Here is a 20,740-nt window from a genome sequence, read left to right as displayed (position 1 = left end):
CGGAAGCCGTAATTAGAAAGAGAGAGCAACAGTTGGAATGGTCCTCTCTTCCAGCCATGGGTCTGACGATTGCAGAAGTGGCTAACTATGTGGAAACACCACAGATAGCGCTTCAGTTTTCCAAGTTGGGCGCCATTTTGCATTTAAATGGCGCGGCGCGCGTCGCTGGCGAAGTCTTACGAGCGCGTTCGAATCGTGGTTCGAACTTTCCCGTGGGTTGACCGGCGAGTGGGCGAGTATAGGCGTTGAAAAATCGGAATACGAGAGAGCGCGCGACTGGGCGTGCGGCAGGCAGGGGTGGGCGCGAGTGGGAGCGAGCGGGCGAGTTTAATGCGTAAGACGAGAAGGATACTCGGTAAGGGTAGACGTAGGCTGTTTAAGGGTAGGCAGGTATTCAGGGAGGCGAGTGCGAGTCGAATAATATAAGCGAATACGAGTAGGAAAGAAGAAGAAGAGGAAACCTTCGCCGGGCGCGAGGCAAGTGAGTGGGAGGAATATAGCGAGGGCGAAGAGGGCAAGGTGGGTGCAGAGGGCGAGGGTGAGGGTGTCCGTACGTACACGGAGAGAGAATCGATCTAAAACTAGGAGTCGCCGCAGTAACCGCTGGGAGGAAGCCACTGTTACAATTTGGCCCATATGCGTTAGTGAAATCTTAGATCGGGTAATTGTAAGATACCTAGTAGGATGAGGGATTTCCTGGTAGATGTAGTTTCCAAGGGACCCGTTTGTTAGGGTCCGTTGTTTAGACCGCCTCTACCCGGCATCTCCGAGAACCGCGCGATCAGAATGCTGCAGCGTTCGGTCCGCTACTTCCTTTAAATAAGTGCTTGTGGGACGGTCCCGTACCTGCAGGGATATGACGTAATGGCAAGAGAGGTATGGCAAAATCTTTTTTATTCATATATCTCAAGATTGTGCACACGAGTCTTCCCCTGTACCATCCCTGCATGCGCGCCCCTTCCATTCGTTCGTTGGGTGCACTATACATCAATTTTATCATCCTCCCGTGACATTACTGATTTTCAATAACATTCGCAACTCCCTTATTTGTAATATCGTTTTTATTCTCCCAGGGATTCATACCCCGTCCCCTTGTCACCCTTGTCGTGGAACGCTGATACGTGTTTGCAGTGGCGAGATTATTTTCCTCCCTACACACCCGTGACCTACTTCCCTGGGAGTTGACCCCGTGCAGTCGTTCAACGTACGCGGTCCTCTTCATTCTTACTTTGATCTCTCGCGGAGACCTCGTTATCATTTTACTTCGAGTGTACATACTTTTTGAATTTTTAATTATCGCATCCATAGCTCACGTCTCGTATAATCGTTTATCGTGTCGTACCGTACCGTTATTCGATCCCTTAATAACAATTTATCACCATCGAACAGAAGTAATCCATTTATATCCACAACGATTTAAGCGTTATTGTAACGTTAGATTCCGATATCGATCGATAGTTATTTTCATCTATATTAATGCGAATGCCAGCAGAGGTGAGCCGAGAAAATCTACAATTATACTTATAGCTCTTACATTTCATTCATTATTTTTCGAGTGATGATATATTCGAAAAAACGCCCGGTTGTCTTCCGTCTGAATTCTTCGTTACTGTGAAAAATTATTCAATGAATTTTCTGCCGTGCAGAGAAGCTTTCTATACATATTTTTTATATGTAACAGAGTGTTTAAGATTAAATGGGCGGTTTAATGATAAAATATTTATACTATAAGTATTCGGTGTCATCAAGTATAAGTATATCGTTAGACGAGCATTGCAGTTTGATAATTTGTCATATTATGTATATTTTCTTGAGTATGGTTGAATGAGGTCAGTGTTTTCGACCATAAGTCGCGCGTGCGCTTTTACCGCTTAGCGCCACCCTGTTGAAAACGTTAAAAAGTAACCCAAACATAATTCGCAAACCTTTTCAACCCAGCTTCTCAATATTTATTCAAACTCCTTTTCAATTTACCTTAAGTATTTTTTTTTTAATTGCTCCCGGCAAGCAGAAAGAACGCGTCAGAAATTTCACGTATACTTATAACGATTGCATTTATTCATCTGGGTATTAATATATGTAATTTTTCACGGGATTGTCTCGAGGATTGAGTCTAAAAAAGGGAAAAAAATAATTGCACATAGGTATATGTATATATTCAAGATACTTCAGCCCATTGCTATGCAAATTTTGCCCGGTACCCTAAATTGATGCGAAGGGAGGGGGATAACTAACGTTTCAAATCGTATTTTATACCACCTGCAGACCCCTCTTCAACTTTTCTCTTAAAAGCATTTTGTCTAATTACTGGATATCTGTCACGCCCAGTTCAAAAGACATGGTTATAGACCACCGCTCGTTTTATACAAATTGCATCCAATCCGCTGCACTCTGTTATCATTATTCATATTTATTCATACCAGTGGTGAAATAATCAATTCTTAAGAATAGTGAACGTGCAGTGTCGTTACATTGAATTGAGAATTAATCGAGATCGATTGCGTATATTATCACTGATTCATTAGTGGCCAATCTCATTAACCTTCGCTGCAGAGTCAAATTATTTATCAAATAAATGTTGGTGTCATCCGAGAAGATCCGCAGATGCGAATCTGTGATCGGTGAATTTTCCCAGCCAACGATTCGTTCGATGCGCCATGCAGTATATTGTATTCCAACGTTATACTGCCTCCGCAAATGTGCGCTGCTATATATAATTGCTTGTCTATTGTGCCGCAGGAGTTACGGAGCAAAAGACCTTTTAAGATATGGGACAGTTGGCGAAACGTAAGAAAGGGACTGGTCGTTAGCAATTTTGAAGAACTGTTACACCGCGGTGAGTAAATACAAAGTTACTTCGTCGATAGTGAACCGTATAAACACACCCCCTCATTCGGGGTCAATCGTAAACCAAAAGTAAGCACACTAAATGAAAAATTCTTCACTTGTACAATTGTCTCATCCCAGTGATGGTTCACAGTGATGGATACAGTGTTTAATAAAGTCTGTAATTTTTGCTTTCCACCCCGCTATAAGTGTGTCGAATGAACGAATGACGACGACGATGCCGATGTGATAACAGAGAATCCGATCTTGCATGTAACACGATTTATATAAGGCGTTGAAGAACTATCAGTAGGTTCTGAAAGATCATTGATTGGGGCAATGTGATGACGGTGTTCTTATACTTTAATTTCAGGTAAAGAAAAATTGGGCGTTCCCCAAAATGAGAAGGTCTCTTTAGTGCTCGAATCGGATGGTACGCAGGTCGAGGACGGGGAATATTTCAAGACTTTAGCGAACAACACGATACTGCTACTCCTGCGACATGGTGAAAGGTGGTGTCCCACTGGCGTTGACATCATTCGGGCTGGTACGACACGTTTCCTTGGCTCACTCCAGCTCTGCCTTATACTTGTCACTCCTCTTGCATGAAGTTCCCATCGCTGACCATCTCCTCACTCATCGTTTTCGATCCCTGTTCTATTCTCCTTCTTCTTCTTCTCTTTTACCTTTATTCTGCAACCGGTCATCGCACAACCTGCATCGTATAGAAATCGCAAGGCGTTAAACGGAATTATGGAAAATGGTGTGCAGGGTGTGCAGGTGAATCATGTTAACGAACGAACAACCGAAGATCGTATTACACGATTACCTCTATTGGAATTCAATTTTTGTTTATAAAGAACGATTTGCGAAGGAGGTCAATCGTCAGATTCCAATTCTTCCAACGGTCTGCACGCTGTATATGTATACAGGGTGTCCCAGAACTGAGTACATAAAATTATAGGGGTAACAGAGGGGTCGAATTAACTGAGTAAATTAAACCGAAGAGCATGTGCTTTCCGAAGTCGCGTTTGCGAAATGTGACCGGTTAACCCTAATAGGTTACTTGGGGAGAATTTCACCCCAAACACATTTCAAACTTCTCGTAGAGTCCCTTAGACGTGAAAACAGACCTCGTGGCACCGTTTTTCATGCCTTTTGTTTTAAAAAATTTTTGACACTTTCTTTAACTTTGCCAATATTTTACAATATTTAAACAATTAATATTGATTAGAAAAAGTGAGAGAGTTTTTTCTGCGATCCGACGTACACGGCAGGACACGATTAATTACTTTGTGTAATTGGTATCAGTTTTTCTTCGTATTACAAATTACGTATATAGTTATTGTTGGTATCGGATTTTCTTCTAACTACAAATCTAATTGGTATTGTCTTTTTTTATTCACAATTACAAGTTACCAATTTAATTGATAATTTATATGCAATTAATTACACAGAGTAATTAGTGGTGCTCAACATTTATTGTTATCAGGATTTTTTAACCGGTCGTATCTTACCCCCTCTATTACCCCTGTAATTTTGTGTGTTCTTTTCCTCTTGCATTAACTTCTCTCGTTTACTCATCGTATCAATATTGTTTCCTCTCTTTTCTTGTTTTTGCCTACGTCTCTTCTTCTACAACCATTGCTACGATCATTGATATCACTTCCTCCTCGAAATTGTGGGCAGGGTGGTCGGTTGCAGCCTGAATTGCCACGTAATGGGCTCGCATATAACCATTACGGGGTGCGACTACCGCAGTATTGTGAACATTAGTTGCGTCTGACCAGCAAGCGGATTAAAGGGATTGGCAGTAGTAGTTCAGACGGTACGATCCGGCTCTCTGGAAGTTGAACCGATCTGTAGTTTTTTTTCACCCCCTTTTCAACATTTAAATGCGATAAAGTTACGCGCTTTGTGTTTCTTGTTTGTCGAAAATGATAGAAAAAAGGAACAATAAAAATAAAAACAAAAAAATAAACAAAAATTGATATTATTACAACGAAATGATATATAACAGTGCGATTCATTGTGTGATAAGGTTGAGGCGTATTGTAAAAAACGTTGAACGTTGTGTTTGTTGCAGCGATTTCGGCGATACCGAAAATAGTCTGCGAAACGATCCACGCGTTGGAGTTGCACGATGAGACGCCATCCTGGAAAATTATGGACAATAAAGGACGTGTCACAGTGGTGCTCCACTGGGATCAGCGGTCATCGTCGCAGGTTCAACAGCAGCAGCAACAGCAGCAGGGGGGAAAGTCACAGGACGGTCAGAGCTCGAAATATTCTCCAACGAAGAAGAGCGAACTGATTTCGGGTGGTCAGAGACCGTCGTTAGTGATACAGACGAGCTTGGACAAGCTGCAGAATTATCACGACGGGATCGGGATCGGTATAGGTAACGGAAAAGCTGGAGGTCACGGAGCGGGCGACTTAGGAGGAGGCGTTGGTGGTGGTGGTGGTGGTGGTGGTAGTGGTGGTAGTGCCGGTGTTGGTAGTGGTGGTGGTCCTCGTTACAGCAGCCCTCAAATAACTGTGATAAATCATGACGATATGGTACAGAAGAGTTTTACTAGTCCGAGTCATAGTTCCTACGGTCCGATGCTGGCCTCCAGCTTATTACCGGGATCGTCAAGCAGCGGGCCTTCTACATCTGGTAGCCGTCTCGTTAAGCAGGGTACCAACTCGTTCGACAGTACCACAATCCATATCCACACACCAGAGTGTTCGAATCACATCCATCAGCCTGTAGCGAGGAACGGTAGTCCCGTGAACGGTGCCGACGGAGGAAGCGCGGCCGAGTGCGATTTTCACTGCTGCGCGCTCCACGAGGAGGGTCGTCGTATAGCGGTTCACAAATCCGTTGCGACATCGCCTATCCAGGACGCCCAACATCAGACGCCGTCGCCGCAGCCGCAGTCCTCGCTTTCGGACGGCACGAGGCGTTCCGGGGTGATAAAAGGGCACGTCAGGTTCCGGGACGACGAGAGCGAGGCGGGACCCAGTCACCAGTACCGTGCCGGAAGTTCGTCGGGTCAGTTCCACGGGCACGGAGGTTCCCATACCCATCACCATCACAATCATCTGCACCAGGATCACGACAGCTCCGAGTCTGAAACGGAGAATACGATAATGGAGGACGAGGTAGTGACTTCGGAAAAATTTTTACTTCTCATCGATCAGCTCACGGTAGATCAGAAGCACCATCTTAGCATCAAGGATATCGGTATTATACTAGAAAGGCTAAGCTCGAAGATACTGGACGTCGAGAGATTGGACAGGGAGAGCGAGAACGATGGATGTTACAACTGGACAATTAAGGCCGTTATTAGGGGCGACGTGCTCAGGGAACTAGGTGTTATTTACAACGGGAATTACTACGCCATCTCGGAACACCCCGGGTACAGGGAGGAGCTCGAGGAGAATAACGAGGATAACGAGGACGACGACGACGACGACGATGAGGAGGAGGAGGAGGAAGATAGACTTTAATATGACGCTGTTTTAATAGTTAGATAGATTATACCTATACCTATTATTAATGGTTATTATTAACTATTATTAACATAGTATGTACTAAACACATAAAAACGTGATTTTTTTCAAATGTTTTCATAATAAAAAAAAAGAAATAAAAAAATAACGCATCATGATAAGAGGGGGGAAAAAAAAGTAAATAAATAAATAATAAATAAATAACGACGAAAGAAAACGGGGGGGAGGTGAAAAAAAAATGATAGAAAAAAATGAAAAAAAAAAACAAAAAAAACTTGACGAGAAAGAGAAAAAGAGACGAAATAAAATAATTGAAACGAAATGAAAAGAAAAGAGGATAAGATATGGAAGAAAAATAAATAAAAATAATGCGATATAAACACTTTAGCTCTATAAAGACGGTTGTTGAAAATATGTACTTATTAAATAGTCTGTATACATTATGTAGGAATCATTGGGATACGGATTCATCTCCGTAACCGTCCACAACACTGCCCTATCTAAAAACAAACAATATGAATATATTATAAAAGTTCAATCCTGATATATTGACATCTGTCCGTATTATCATTTTGTATATCTTCATTACATCGACTATCTCCCGATGTCCTATCGAAAACAATTTTTTCTACAATCAAATCACTCACGAATATGTATATACACATATACATATATGTACAATATATGCGTATGTATATATATATATATATATGTACAATAATCTATCGCTTGAATTCACTTTGACAAATACGGGAGATTTGCATAGATTATAATACGTACATGCATAAAGTCAATTCTCCAGACTGTAGCCGTATAAAACAATTTGCAATGCAAATCGTGCATATATTCAGTTTTTCTCAGACTTGGAAGTCTGGTTTATCTGTACCATTGAAGAAATTGATGAACACGTATTATTTTGTTGGTTTTTTTTTTGTCTCTCAAAAAATCTCAGTAGTCATTGACTAGAAATCAAAGTCACACCTATAACGTTACAGTAATAAACGGAAATATATCGTAAAATTTTTGTTATTTTTTTCATGCCGTTTACGTATATAACACCTGTAATAGTCGTGGAATAGTTCGAGCTTTTGAAAGAAAAGAGAAGAAAAATGAAAAATTCAAAACTAGTAACATTATAAACTGCCCGATCCTGTGCTTTCCCGTATTTGTCAAAGTTTACTCATTAACACCGGTCTCGTTTTTTTAAAAATCGATCGTGTTCACTCGATTTCAGACTTATAAACGTATTCATTCGCATACGAGTCAACCGATAATTACGATTAGCAATTTTAAATATCGTCTTACATCCCCCTCCCGCCCCAAGCCAAATTCATTTGCTAAACTAAATCCTATAACACGCATACCTGTATAACATCAGCGTAGAACAATCACTCGTTGTATTATTTATCAGCGAATATATGATATGTGATATATATATACATATATATTATATGTATACCTATATTACAACGTTAAGAAACTGCCAATGAATTAAAAAGTTAAGTTTTATATAAAGTCGCTGCGTTCAGGGTGTTAGGAGAAGGAAACGACGTGTGTAATCATCTCTAACATCCGGCATCGCGATTAGGTAAAAATTGACGTATACAGATATAAATTTTCCTATGTTCGTTGCTACAAGAGCAGTTTCCCGGGTTATAACTTTAGGTATTATTATACAACCCAGAACTTTACCGCAATGCAGCGCAATTTATACAATACATCTCTGCTGTTAATAATTATTATCATTTGAACAAGCGCACGAGATGAGTTTTGACGTATTTCAAACTCCGTTAGGTGTGTTTAATTAATCCGTTATAAACTGAAACACTTTAATATATTGATTACAAAAATACTCCGATGATAACGAGTTTGAATCTAAGGAAATTCGTATGGATATTCCTTTTCTTTTTTTTTTTTTTTGAAATATACAATACGACATCTAATCCTATGATTTGAAATATTTTTTTCAATGTCAAATAACCCCATTGATCAGCATGTCGCATCTTCTATATCGGTACATAGACGATGCCAGTGTTCAATTTCAACTCCAGACAGAATTAGTTACAGTGTTGGGTATATACGCATATGTATACATGTATATACAACTATGTATACATAAATATACCTATATAAATAGATAGACACAAACGTTGGACAAATCTGTAGATTTACGTCTGTCCCAATTGATCGTCCGTTTTTAGTTCTGACAAGGTCGTTTTGTATCAATGATTATACAAACCAGACGTAGGTGTAAGTATTATGTATGCGTGTACGCACAATGTGTGTACATGTATATTACGTACAATGGTTACCCACCACTAACGGGTGTTTTTCAGAGTCTCAGGGAGGCAAAAAACTGTCTGGACTTGCTACGTCGATGGAAGATGGTAAAGTTTTTTTTTCCTTCACTCTGTAGCTGCAGTTACTATATATATAATATATATATATATATATATATATATATATATATATATATATATATATGAGAAGAAAAGTAAAAAACGGTTGAATCACCGCCGTTAAGAAATAGTATATTATAAGATATCCGAGAATTAGGGAATATAACATTCTGAGCAAATTTGATCATTGTTTTTTTTTTTTTTTTTTTTGAACCAGCCTCCAGACACAAGATAATTGTTATTTATTTCTTTCTTCGGGTGTTTTTGAACGTCGTTAAATTGCTTGTTTACGTAAAGAAGAGTTTGTTTTCTTTTTCATTCGATGTGGAAATTCGTTTACATCGACATTAAAGTTGGGGACGTAAACGAGGATGATAAAAAAAAAAAAAAAAAAACTCGACGAAAAATCTTTTACGGAGGGATTTCGAGGATGATTTTTATTCACCGTTTACACAGGCGAACGAGGCGAATTTTTACTTCCAATAGACGAGATGTGCAAAGTTTAATCGTGTTTAGAGGAATGAGGGATGTTCTTAAATAAATATACTTACGTTTGCGCCTTCTCTCACGATCAGTCATTCGTAACTGTATTTTCTTTTTTTTTTCTCATCTCGTTTCGTCCGTTTTTTGAGGTCGTTAGATGGTCTGTTCGGTATATTTTTTTTTTTTTATGTCTCGTTTGTTTTTTTCATCATTTTTTTTTTTAGTAATATTATCATCCACAAATGCGAAAATCTCCGACCGAACACAGACGCCTCCAGGTATAATAATATGACGTGGTACATAGTGATCGGGCTGTTATTTTTCATCCCCGCATCACGCTTGCTGTTGTTCAACTTTCATACCTGTAAGAGTTTGCAGCAGCTCCATGGGGGAAATATTATCTAGTAATATTTCACCCCGTGATCGCGTGACTGTACTTTGGTACGTATCAATCTCTTCACTTCTTAGTCAAGACGAAGGACGAGGAGGAGGAGGAGGTGGAAGAATGCTGGATGGCTCGATACGAAGCTCACGGAATTTCAGCTGTGTTGTGTGAAATTTCTGCAAAACAAGAAAATAAAAAAAAAAAAATAAAAATTTCATAAAAGAAAGATGAAATTTTTTTTTACACTCGGATGATTGTCGTTGCCGATATTTTCTGAGGTTCAACAAAATTTCACTGCAAATAATGCAAGACTTTTACACATACGACGTAAGATTCGTGTATTTATAGGTATGTATATGTACAATTATAGATTGCAGGTTGGTGTTTTTTTCCTTCTCCCAAACAGTAAACAAAACGATCCCGGAATTAAGACTGAGTTCCAATTTGGCAAGATACACATGGATGCGAAATGAAGGCAAAGCTATCCCCCCTCAAGACTTCCCCCCTCTCCCCTTGCCAGTGGATTCTATATAATTTATCCCGCAGAGATGATCTTAACCTCCTCGCCTCTTATGATTCCCAATCGCTGGGGAAAAGTGATTCGAACTAAACTGGTCGGATCGTTATTGCAGGGAAGAACGAAGAAGAAGAAATGAACCCTTTGGGTCAACTTTTATAACAAAATAGTATTCCATGGTTTTTGGACTCGCTGATTGCAAAACTGAAATCAGATTTTTAAAATTCAAGATGGTGGATACAATATGGTTAACGAAAATTTCACATTTCATCGAATATGGTAAAAGACTCTGTGCAGGGGATTTCGGGGTCACTGATTGGATTCGCCGTACCGAATTTTCAAAATCTGATTTCAGATTCGTAATCAGCGACCCCAAAAAACCGTGGACAGGGTTTTTTATCCGGATCTGATCGAATTTAAAATTTTTATACGCCATATTGGATCCGCCATCTTGAAATTTTCAAACCCGGTTTCAGATTCGTAATCAGTAACCCTAAAAATTTATAATTTATGTAAAACATGTATAAGTGTAGAGGGGTAACTTTCTCGAAAATGAATTACTTCTTTCAATTTTTACGATTTTTCTCAATCAATTTGTTTCTAACAATAATAACTTACATCATATCGCAATAATTAGTCTCGATTATTGAAAACCTCTTAGTATACTATCAGAAATATAAAAAAAAAACCGCAAAGAAATATGTTGAAAATTTCTGTAACTACGTACAAAAAATGGATATAAAACAGGTCAAAGGTCAATCAAAGGGTTAAACTTATCGCTTCGTCTTATTACGCGATAAGAATTAAGCTTAACAGTAGTTGAAAACCGTCTTACAAATTAATTCGCCTTGTTTTTATTTAGCCGCTGAATCTCACAAATGGTTTTTGCAATTAGCCTCGCTTAATCGTTTTTTCTATTTGTTCGTACGCGAGTTTGGACATTTTTTTTTTTTTTTTTTTTTATCGTCAAGGCGATGCTTTCTTCTCCGGCAGCCGCGGCTTTCTGTACAAAGAAATCTATTTTTAATTCAAGTATATCATGCCTATAGACATATCCATACGTATATACCGTATATACGTATTATGTATACATGAAAAAAGGTGTAATGAATTGCCCCACCGCTACGTAAGAGCAGCTCTCGCGGCATTGAAGATCGTCGGACCTCGTTAGCCAAATCCTTTGGCCGTGGTTTTACGTCGAACCACTTCTTTCGTATTATAATAGGTACGTATATCATACGTCATGTATATTTCCCCTCATCGTGCACATTGAATTCGTGCTCGTGCATCTGTAGTAGGAGTTTCTCTATTGACTATTATTATACCTATATCCGATCCTCCCCACGACCGCTGCATAGTGCAATGGACAAATGCGCTCGGACTATGCAATATCGAATCAGATCGCGATCAGGATCAAGAGGATGGATATGCGTCGGTCCATTCAATTCCGAGCTATGCGTACCGGAAGCCATTCAATATAGCCATCAACTCGTCCAGCGTATGTAACATATGTATGCATACCTGCAATATAGATATATTGTATAAAAAAATGGGATTGAGGTATGAGAAGAGATTCTAAGAGGAAAGCAGCTTATACAGTTTTATACATATTTTCGTCACGGACCTGAAGGCATATATATTCAAATTTCGAACGAAATAGAGATAGAGAGGGCAAAAAATACCGCATATAGATGATTGCATATCGCCGCGGGTTCTAGGAACATCTATATGGGATATTCCATGTCAAATCAACGGGTCATCATTCTGATGTCGATGCAATGATGTCAAATCCACGATGCTTGATTCGAAAAAAATACGTTTTCTTCGTTTTACTATTGAAAATAAAGAAAATCCAATCTTATCAGAACGGAGTTCTTTTCATTTAATTTTTTTTACTGCAAGTAACGATCATTAAAAATAAATTAATTTTACAATCATGGCGAAAAGATGTGGTTTTGAGTGCCTGATTCTACAAAAAAGTTTCATCGATTTTAAAAATTTCCATTATCAAGTCAAGGATTTGTCAGGTCGCCCCACTTTTACAAGACGGGTGAATATTTCGGAAAAATTAGAGGTATCAGTTTTGACCAAAACAAACCGAAAAATCCATTGGATATCAGAATTCCAGGTGGTCAGGTCGATGACCCGTTGGATTGACGTGGAATGTCCCATATACCTATACGTATATACATTTATAACCTACATATACATATTCTTATTTTCTAGCATCGTGGGAGTAAGAAAATATGGTTTTCAAAGGCATGCGATGCAAGAACTGCACGCTTGGAAAACCTTTGCCGCTTATCAATTCAAAGAGAGAAGAGCCTTATTACCGGCGGTCGGTAAGCCGTACCGCAGGATATTATAGATCCTATTCTAGACGCGATATTGAAGTAACCGAGATCCGAAACCAGTCAGTCAGTCAGTCAGTCAGTCAGTCCTTTGAGATACCTGACTCGTATTTAGTGGAATACATCATCTCTTGATCGCGTACCGCGTTTCGCGGTTGGTATAATCCTCTCTGGTATTTCGGCTGGTCCATCCCATGGTTAACCACATAACGTGTAATGTGCATTCCGGACCTGATCGTCAAAGCTATACAGATGCACTAACTGACAAGTGAGATAAATTTACTCGATTATATACCGAATAGCACCATCATCTCTTAAAGGCACCATAAAAATCGAGATACTCGAGCATACAGGATATACAATTAGTAATTCGAATTTGGCGTGTCTTATAGGAAGAATGAAATATAAGGTTCATTTTATGATACGTACAACGAGCAAATCAGGGACGCGAGAATGATGATCAATGCGTATGTCGGTACCCTTCCTTTGGCCCCTTTCCTTTCTCTGCCCTTTGAAATTGGAGTCGCTTATACACAAATAGGTTCAATAATAACAATAATTCGTCGTAAGCGAAACAACCAAAAGCATATACATCTCGGTGTATCGCGGGATGTATAAAGTCCCCATAACCGCATAAATACCGTATAACTATAAAATATCAAAGAAACTGATAAGCCTCTGTCTCAATTTCCGCCAGCGTTTGTTGGATTTCGAATCCCCCCTTCCAGGCCGCGTTTTCCCGCCAAAACCACGCGCATCTCGCCTTCCCGAACGCGCAGACTCGAATATATGTCTCCGGCTGGTCGCGTTCCATCCGCACCCTTTGGCGAAATCCAGACCCGGTGTTGAGCGGCGCGCGCGGTGCCGTTTCGGGGCGTGCGATTTCCCTCGAAAGGTCAAAAAGCAAAGCAAACAGGAAAAAAAACAACAAAAAAAAAACCCAAACTCCCCTACCCCCAAAAAAAAAAAAATAAAAAAAAACGTAACGCGGTTTTCGTAAAATCCTCATCGTTGTGCTGGTGATTCTTTTGCTTTGTTTTGCTTTTTTTTCAAGTTTTATTCATTCGTAATGACAACGATCATCAGTGAATCGCAGTGCAACGAAAAATATAACGCGCAAAATCGTTACGCGAGATAATCGAGCATACACGTAGAGGAAAAGAGGAGGGGGGCGCGCGAAAGGGTGACTTTCGAAAGAAGGAGCGATCCGCCGAGCTGAGCTCGTAGTGCCGGTTTTCACCGCGGTATTTGGGCAGGTGGCGCTGCCGCCTTTTCATCTCTCGCGTATACTTGCGCGTGCACACAGATACCTATACCTATAGAGACCCGAGATCGGGTAGCTACGAAGCTCTGTGGCAGCGTTGCTTTGCGCGCAGGGAGTTTTGCTGCCTGGACGTAGGGTGGCGGCGTTTATTGATTTGACAGGGTTGACGGGAAATGGCGCAGGAATCGATAAGAGGTGGGTCCAGGCGTGGATGATGGAGGGGGTAGAGGGGCTGAAAATATTTTCATACTCCAGACTTCCAGCGGAGGAAGAAGATGGCAGCCAAAGCGTGATTTTATCGAATATAACCCCCGGCCGCCGGCGCACATTATATAAAACCCGCGACAGTTTTCCTCATCTTTTGCTCTGCATCCTAATTCGAAAAGTGTGATTCGGGGAATAGTTTTCTTTGCTCTTTTTTTCTCACCTATCAATTCTTCGTTACACACAATTCTTCTTATTCTTGTTATCATTCTTATTCTTCATCTCTGATCTCGCGCTGTTTGTTATACGTTTGTAAAATCCGTTATATACAATATATATATACCATATACATATTTATATATACATAAATATAAATACGCGTATTAACACGCAAAACCGCATCGTATGCAACTTTTTATAAATATGTATATACATATATGTATATATTGTGATAAATAAATACGACGTTAACGTAACTATACAATCGCGTTACGCGTACGTTTTAATTGTTGTAAGTCAAGACCGCGGAAGATTTTTACCGGCGTTAAAACATATTATACGTATGTATTTATTATACATGTAAACCGTAAAACCGAAAGTTAAAAGTAATAATAAAAAAGACTGTCGCAGCAAGAAGATGACGACGACGGTAATGAAATAAAGTTCGCGATTTTCGCAACTCGCGTTGTTGGAGTAAATAAATTATACGCGTATAAAAGTCCATCGATAAATATTATACAATATACGCGTAATAAATACCGGATAATTATTGTATCGTAAATACGTCTACTCCACCCTGCTGCAGGACATTTATACATGGCGTACGCGGTTTGTAACAAATCCGCGATATTAAACAATCAAATCTCAAGTAGGTACCAATGATTATACCTAACATGAAAAGGATAATCGACTGCAGCATCATTATAGTGTTTCACGAGCGTAATGTAAAATGGAATTAAACAATGTTGTTAAGACGTAAACATGTTTTGGGTATATTGTGGACTCTTTGTTCTCGTGATTGCTGTACCTGGATTTACTAGCAGCGCCGACAGCACGTCGAAGCGAGGTAAATCGTCGTATATCTAATACAATAACCGCATGTTTTAATTGCCATCGGAATTACGATTGTTATTATGATCTCTGTACTTTCCGCTCCACCCTTTCTCAAGTCCCTTATCAACCAAATAATTCAATTCATACTTGCACGGGTGGTAAAAAAAAAAATATCCCGTTAGGTCAGCTAAGGTTTTTCGGTTTGATTTAACCATTTTTTAACATACCATATTAAGTAAGAAAAGAAGAGTAAAGACTAGAGATTGAACGTTGATGTGACAACGTAAATTTTGCAATTGAAAAAATTTCTGTCATGTTCACTGACAGAAATGTAATAAATAATACAAATATGAAGTGGACGGGATGGGATGTTACATTTATTGTTAGTTAAACTTTTCTAACAGCGATGTCATCGTCATATTTAGCTACTTGTTCCTTCTCGTTCTTCTCTTCAATTTTCATACATTACGACGTCCTTGTTAACGCGAGAAGTTGGACAAATCTTACTAACAATATATTACTCGACCGAAATATTAATATCAATAGTTGTCAAAATCATTTTTTTTTAACCCAAACCAATTCATTTTACAATTAGTCAAGTGCATTTAGGTACGTTAATAAAAAATGCGTTTCTCTGTTTCGCTGAAGCAATTATTTTCTACGCCAACTTTTCGTGATAACGGAAGAGAAAAATTTTCGACTAAGGATCAGTTACTTCACGCATAAAAATAGTCTTGCTTGAATGTTACGTCGTAAAGTATGCTGAATGTATATTTATAGAATTTTCATTCATGTTTCAATATTAATAATGAAATATTATATGATTGAATTTTGTAGGTCACTTTAAATGCCCAATAACCGAAATTAATTTAAAACACACTATATGTAATTAGCATCATGATTTTAATTACTTTTGTTACATTATAAGAATAACTTTGTTACTTTGTCTAATTTTCAATTCCCGCAATTATTGAAAAATTTTCGTATTGTTCAATCGTTGTGCGTATAAAATGTTTGCAGTTTCTCCAGGGAGAGAATAAAAATGAAAATTTTACTAAAAACTTCCGACAAAAAAGAGAGACGCATCAGCTTTTTTTTTTTATATAACATCCACTACGTAAAATGAATAATTTACTCTAGAAACATTAAAAACTAGTATGTGCGGGGTAAAATCAGTTACATTTGTAGTAAAAAATATAGTCGTCATGATTTTTTTTTTTTCAACAACCTCTTTCCCTAAAGGTTCGAGTAAAATCTGCTTTTCTCCTCTCTTCGTGTTCGCGATAGATAGTATAATGGGTGGATATGATATACAAAGTATGCACGCAGGGGTTACCGAATTATTTATATATATATATATGTATATGTATAATTTACCCCCTACAGACGTTTATATTTATCACGGTATATTCGTAATATATGACAAACGAAACATTCGGCCAAGAGCAAATTAGGTTAGAGGTTGATGGACGCGGGGTGGAGAATCGGAAACCCGGGAGTTTGTCTCGAGCGAATTGAGCTGCGAGCCCCGGTGAATCTCTACGTATAACCTACATACATACCCCGCATATATATATGTATTGAAGTGGTTCACCAACAAAAAAAAAAAAAAAATATTTTTATTCAGTGCGGACTACTCGTGAAATTGTTGTTTACGATGAAAAAAAAAAACATCCCTACAAATTTGAGGCTGATCGGATAAGATTTATAGTTCCCGCTTTAGAGTTTTCGTTTTTACATCGAAATAACCCGTAGAAAAGGATGCTTGCCTACCTTCGCTCACGGTCGATTTCGCGTGAAAATATATAAACGAAAATGAAAAATATCAAGAGAACGTTTTTTTGTGGTCAACAATAGTTTGGACAAAAAAGCAGGGGAAAAAAAAATTGACGAATACTTTTATTTTTTCTGAATTTAATACGATTATTTTTGATTTTTCAGTGTTTTCACTTTCAAGTTGGAATAATTCTCGAAATAACGCAAAATTGAATAAAATATCTGCACATTTCTTTTGTACTAAATATTGTTGCCTGATAAAAAAATGTCTCCTGATATTTTTCAATTTCGTCTGTATATTTTTGCGCGAAATCGACGGTGATTTGAAGGTAAGCATTTTTTTTTCACCTTATATTTCAATGTGAAAACGAGAACTGGAATACTGGACCATCTAAATCTTATCCGATCGTGCTCGAATTTGCAGGGAATTTTTTTCTTCTGCACGTATACAGAATTGTACCCGGCATACCGTTGCACTTGAGGAAAACGTTGTTACCTGAAAACGTCGGTATTGGATGGGACAAGTTGGGGGTAAAGAGACTGGGAAAGGATTTAAGGGTCGTTGGTACGAAAGTTAGACGTAAGGATAAGTATCTCATATGGGGTTTTCAACCGTCTAAGTATCCACTAAAAGGCGACAAATAATGGTTCAACTAGTCATCAGAATGGCGCTAACAGGCAATCATGGTTCAATCTGATTGGCGTTTTCTTTTAAATGTTGAAATTTTGCTACAGCAACGCCATCTTGATTTCATTCTACTTAACGGACACTTTCTGCACATAACCTAACCAACACAGACACGTACGTACATAGATAGTCCTCCTTACCTTAACCCAGCGGAGTGACACTAAATGATATAGAATATGACCCTTATTCGAAACAACCTATTGAAAAATATGACCACCTGAATCGAGGTGGGCGATGAAGTAACCAAAGAATATACCAGAACTTTTGATTTTTCCCCCACGTTTGTTGGTAACACAATTTTCTATTGTTTGTTACTATTATAACCAATGCTACCACTGTCACTAGTCAATTTTCTTTTCAACATTTGGTTTTGTTGCTGCGGTAACGGAACGTCATAAGTTTATCGACAAATTAAGAAAATGGAAGGGGAAACTTTACGACAACCCGCTGCTTCTAACCTCCACAATCGTTAGGTAGTCGTTATCGCGAAGCAATCTGAGGACTGCGCTGTGCAGTTGATGGGAAACAGAAAACTTGCTACATGGGCGGGGGGGATGAAGTCCGAAAAAGGGCGAGCCCAGCGTCGAATCAAATCGTATCAAATCTCTCTGTCTCTCTTTCTCTCTGTCTCTCTTTGCAGTACGTCTACAAGTTATACATGGTGAATTGAATGCGAACCCGATCAACGTCTGGCCCTGACCATTTCTGATTTTGTTTTAAAAATGTTTCCCCAATTATATCCCAACTCCGGAACAGTAGCCTGAATGTTTTAGCTGATGTTTTAATCAATTGCTCAATTATTTATAAATATTTGAAGTGGTTTGAAAAGGATCTTTTTTTAAAATTCTCAGCAACTGTATTTACACGATGAGTCGAACATTTTTTCATCTTGTTTTCAGCACTTGGCAAGTTTTTTTGGACAGGTAAAACATTGTTTGAACGCTCTGAAAATTTACGAAAAATTCACAATATTTCTATTTTTCACTTAGAATATTTTTATATGAGTTTTGGAAAAATTTTTTTGGAAAAATCAACTTCGTAGTCAAAACCGGTCTGGAAATTTTCTCAATAAAAAATACAAGTAAACAGAATTGTTTTCGATTTTTCAGACTTTTTAAACAATGTTTTAGTTGATCAAAAAAATTGAGTGTTAAAAAAAAAAAAAAAAAAAATATAAAATAGAAAAAAATCGGCCTATTATAACTACTGAAATTTTTGTAAAGATAAAATACAGTTTAGCGGGATTTGTTGGAAATTTTAAAAAAGGTCCTTTTCAACATCACTCTCAATATTTATAAATAATTAACCGGTTGAATAAAAAATCTGAAAATATTCAGGGTACTGTTTCAGAGTTGGGTAAATTGCGTAAAAACATTTTTAACAAAATGAAAAATTTTGCTGCATCGATTGCAATGAAGAATAAGTTACGTGAAACCTATTAAAAGAAGAAGAATAAATTGAAACGTTAAAATAACGATGCATCAAATATAAAGTAATTTATTTTTTCAATTTTCGAATGACTCTCAAGGAGTCGCATCCTTAGAAAATATGAGTATGTTTTGTTTGTTAATGTTTACCAAATTTCAGACAATCCGAAAGTTGCGAATCAACGACTTTCCCTGAACATTCATTGTTACAGTAACGTTACTAACCTCAAGTCTTGAACCTCAAGTTTGAAGGCTTCTGTAACAATTTTCGACCCTCAATTTAACGATCTAAGACACAATTAGCGGTTTCATGCGATTGTATACAAGATTTAGGTGAACAATGGCCGTGCGATGTAATGCTGGTTGTACAACGTGTCAGGGTGTTTCCTGTTTCTTGACACATGTACAGATGTACGTACAGCATTACGAAAATGGATGAACGGATGAATGGATAGGCGCTATTCACTGTTCACTATTCACCACTCGTGCAGAATTAATGCTTTACTCTGCTCTCTGAGTTTGCAGACTGAAGTTGATACTGTTTGCATTGATCTGTTCGACAATTCGGATCGTTTCTTGTCAACGCTACGACATTTTCTTACAGTGTTTACCGACAGCTTCGAGTCTGAATAGGATAGTAAGAAAACAGAATAAAACAAACTAATTTAGTGAAACTTACTGTCAGTGAATTGTTGTTCAAATATGCTTGAATGAGAAAAGCGTTAAAAGTGATATCAAGTTCAGGTACTTTAGCTCAAAAAAAAAAGTCACACAAAGTATGGACATCAAAGTCTGCGCTAATTTCACGGCAGAGTAAGAAGCAAAAACAAAGAAAACAAATACGTTGATAAAGTTCACGGTAAGATTTTGATTCTCTTGACGATGAATGTTGAAATGTTGACGAGCGTTGATTGTTGAATGAATGAAATGAGACAATTAATGTAGCTTTCGGATTAATACACTGTGTTAAGATAGTCTAATGATTACAATCAATTTACCAATTGCTGTGATTTGTCGAATGAAATAATGTTGGCGGTGAAATTATCGGAAGTAAGTTATATATAATATACGGTTATTTGTATTTACATGTGTATTACCTTCGAGCTTGATTTTGAAAAATTACGATTGTAATAATACAGAGAACAAAAATTACACAATTATACCATACTGCAGGTACGTACAGCATAAAATTTTGTTCAAGTATACGATCCTTTGATCTCGTATACAATATGGGTATATAACATGTCTCCAAAGTGAATGAGAGTTATACGTGGGTTTTCAAATTAATTACTCCTAATCGTCAAGCTTTCCGGCAGCCACGCTTTGAACTTTCGCAGGTAACAACGGACGCAAGAAGAATAAAGTGAACAAGGAAAAAGAAAATTAATTTCGCTATATGACACGTATTACAGCCATTTTTTTTTCTCTTTTTTTCCGTTTTTTTTTTTTATTCTCGGTACCGCTTAAATACGGTTTAAAGGCCTTTTTGTATTGCATTTTCTCTCTCTCTCTCTCTCTCTTTCTCTCTATTTCTCTCTCTTTTCCTCCATGAATTGCGCGAACACCGCGGTTTTCGGCGGGGGAGGGGGGTCGAGTTTTTTGACGTCAGAATGCAGATCGTTACGCCGAAGTCGCGAGCCGTGATATTTTATCCTGCGTAATCAGAAGACATGGATCATCACTCCGGTAAAATTAGACTCGTCAGTCTACGGTGTGTTGGGAATTTTTAACAAACAAATTTCCGTGCAAGGATCGATGATGGGATAAGAAGTTAGCCGCCACCCCCCCCCCCCCCCCCCCCCCCCCCCCCCGCCCAAATCAAATTACCCAACCGTATTCCTGGATGTAGAAATAATTCGGTATCGAAGT

The 20,740-nt window shown here is 38.3% G+C and overlaps 2 protein-coding genes and 1 long non-coding RNA gene across 19 annotated transcripts in view; 2 read left to right on the top strand and 1 right to left on the bottom strand.

Annotated features, from left to right (window-relative positions):
* The first annotated feature begins 247 nt into the window (after positions 1-247).
* On the top strand, positions 248-6,514 carry LOC124176076. Of its 2 annotated transcripts, none has more exons than XM_046556905.1 (4): positions 248-876; positions 2,740-2,836; positions 3,200-3,373; positions 4,913-6,514. In XM_046556905.1, the coding sequence occupies exons 1-4, from the start codon at positions 865-867 to the stop codon at positions 6,319-6,321; spliced, it is 1,692 nt and encodes a 563-aa protein (XP_046412861.1). In that variant the 5' UTR covers positions 248-864; the 3' UTR covers positions 6,322-6,514. The 2 variants fall into 2 exon arrangements, with proteins under 2 accessions (XP_046412861.1, XP_046412860.1); XM_046556904.1 differs by lacking the exon at positions 248-876 and adding an exon at positions 1,317-1,494.
* Positions 5,877-20,740, bottom strand: part of LOC124176097 — a 72,288-nt gene continuing 57,424 nt past the window's right edge. The window contains exons 3-4 of the long non-coding RNA XR_006869300.1: positions 9,569-9,767; positions 5,877-5,941 (exon numbers count right to left, since the gene is read on the bottom strand). This is a non-coding gene — a long non-coding RNA (uncharacterized LOC124176097). The remainder of the gene's footprint in view (positions 5,942-9,568; positions 9,768-20,740) is intronic.
* Positions 13,492-20,740, top strand: part of LOC124176062 (disintegrin and metalloproteinase domain-containing protein 11) — a 45,410-nt gene continuing 38,161 nt past the window's right edge. For 6 of the 16 annotated variants that reach the window (XM_046556873.1, XM_046556869.1, XM_046556878.1 and 3 more), the window contains exons 1-2: positions 13,495-13,918; positions 13,979-14,993. In XM_046556873.1, coding sequence (XP_046412829.1) covers positions 14,909-14,993 — 85 coding nt within the window. In that variant the 5' untranslated portion in view covers positions 13,495-13,918; positions 13,979-14,908. Of the gene's footprint in view, positions 13,919-13,978; positions 14,994-20,740 lie in introns of all 16 variants that reach the window. The other 10 variants (XM_046556871.1, XM_046556872.1, XM_046556870.1 and 7 more) reach the window with 8 other exon arrangements.

This window comes from Neodiprion fabricii, chromosome 2 (genome assembly GCF_021155785.1).
Source record: "Neodiprion fabricii isolate iyNeoFabr1 chromosome 2, iyNeoFabr1.1, whole genome shotgun sequence".
Lineage (NCBI taxonomy): Eukaryota > Metazoa > Arthropoda > Insecta > Hymenoptera > Diprionidae > Neodiprion > Neodiprion fabricii.
The sequence above is the reverse complement of the archived record's forward strand: the minus strand, read 5'-3'. Positions and strand labels throughout refer to the sequence as shown.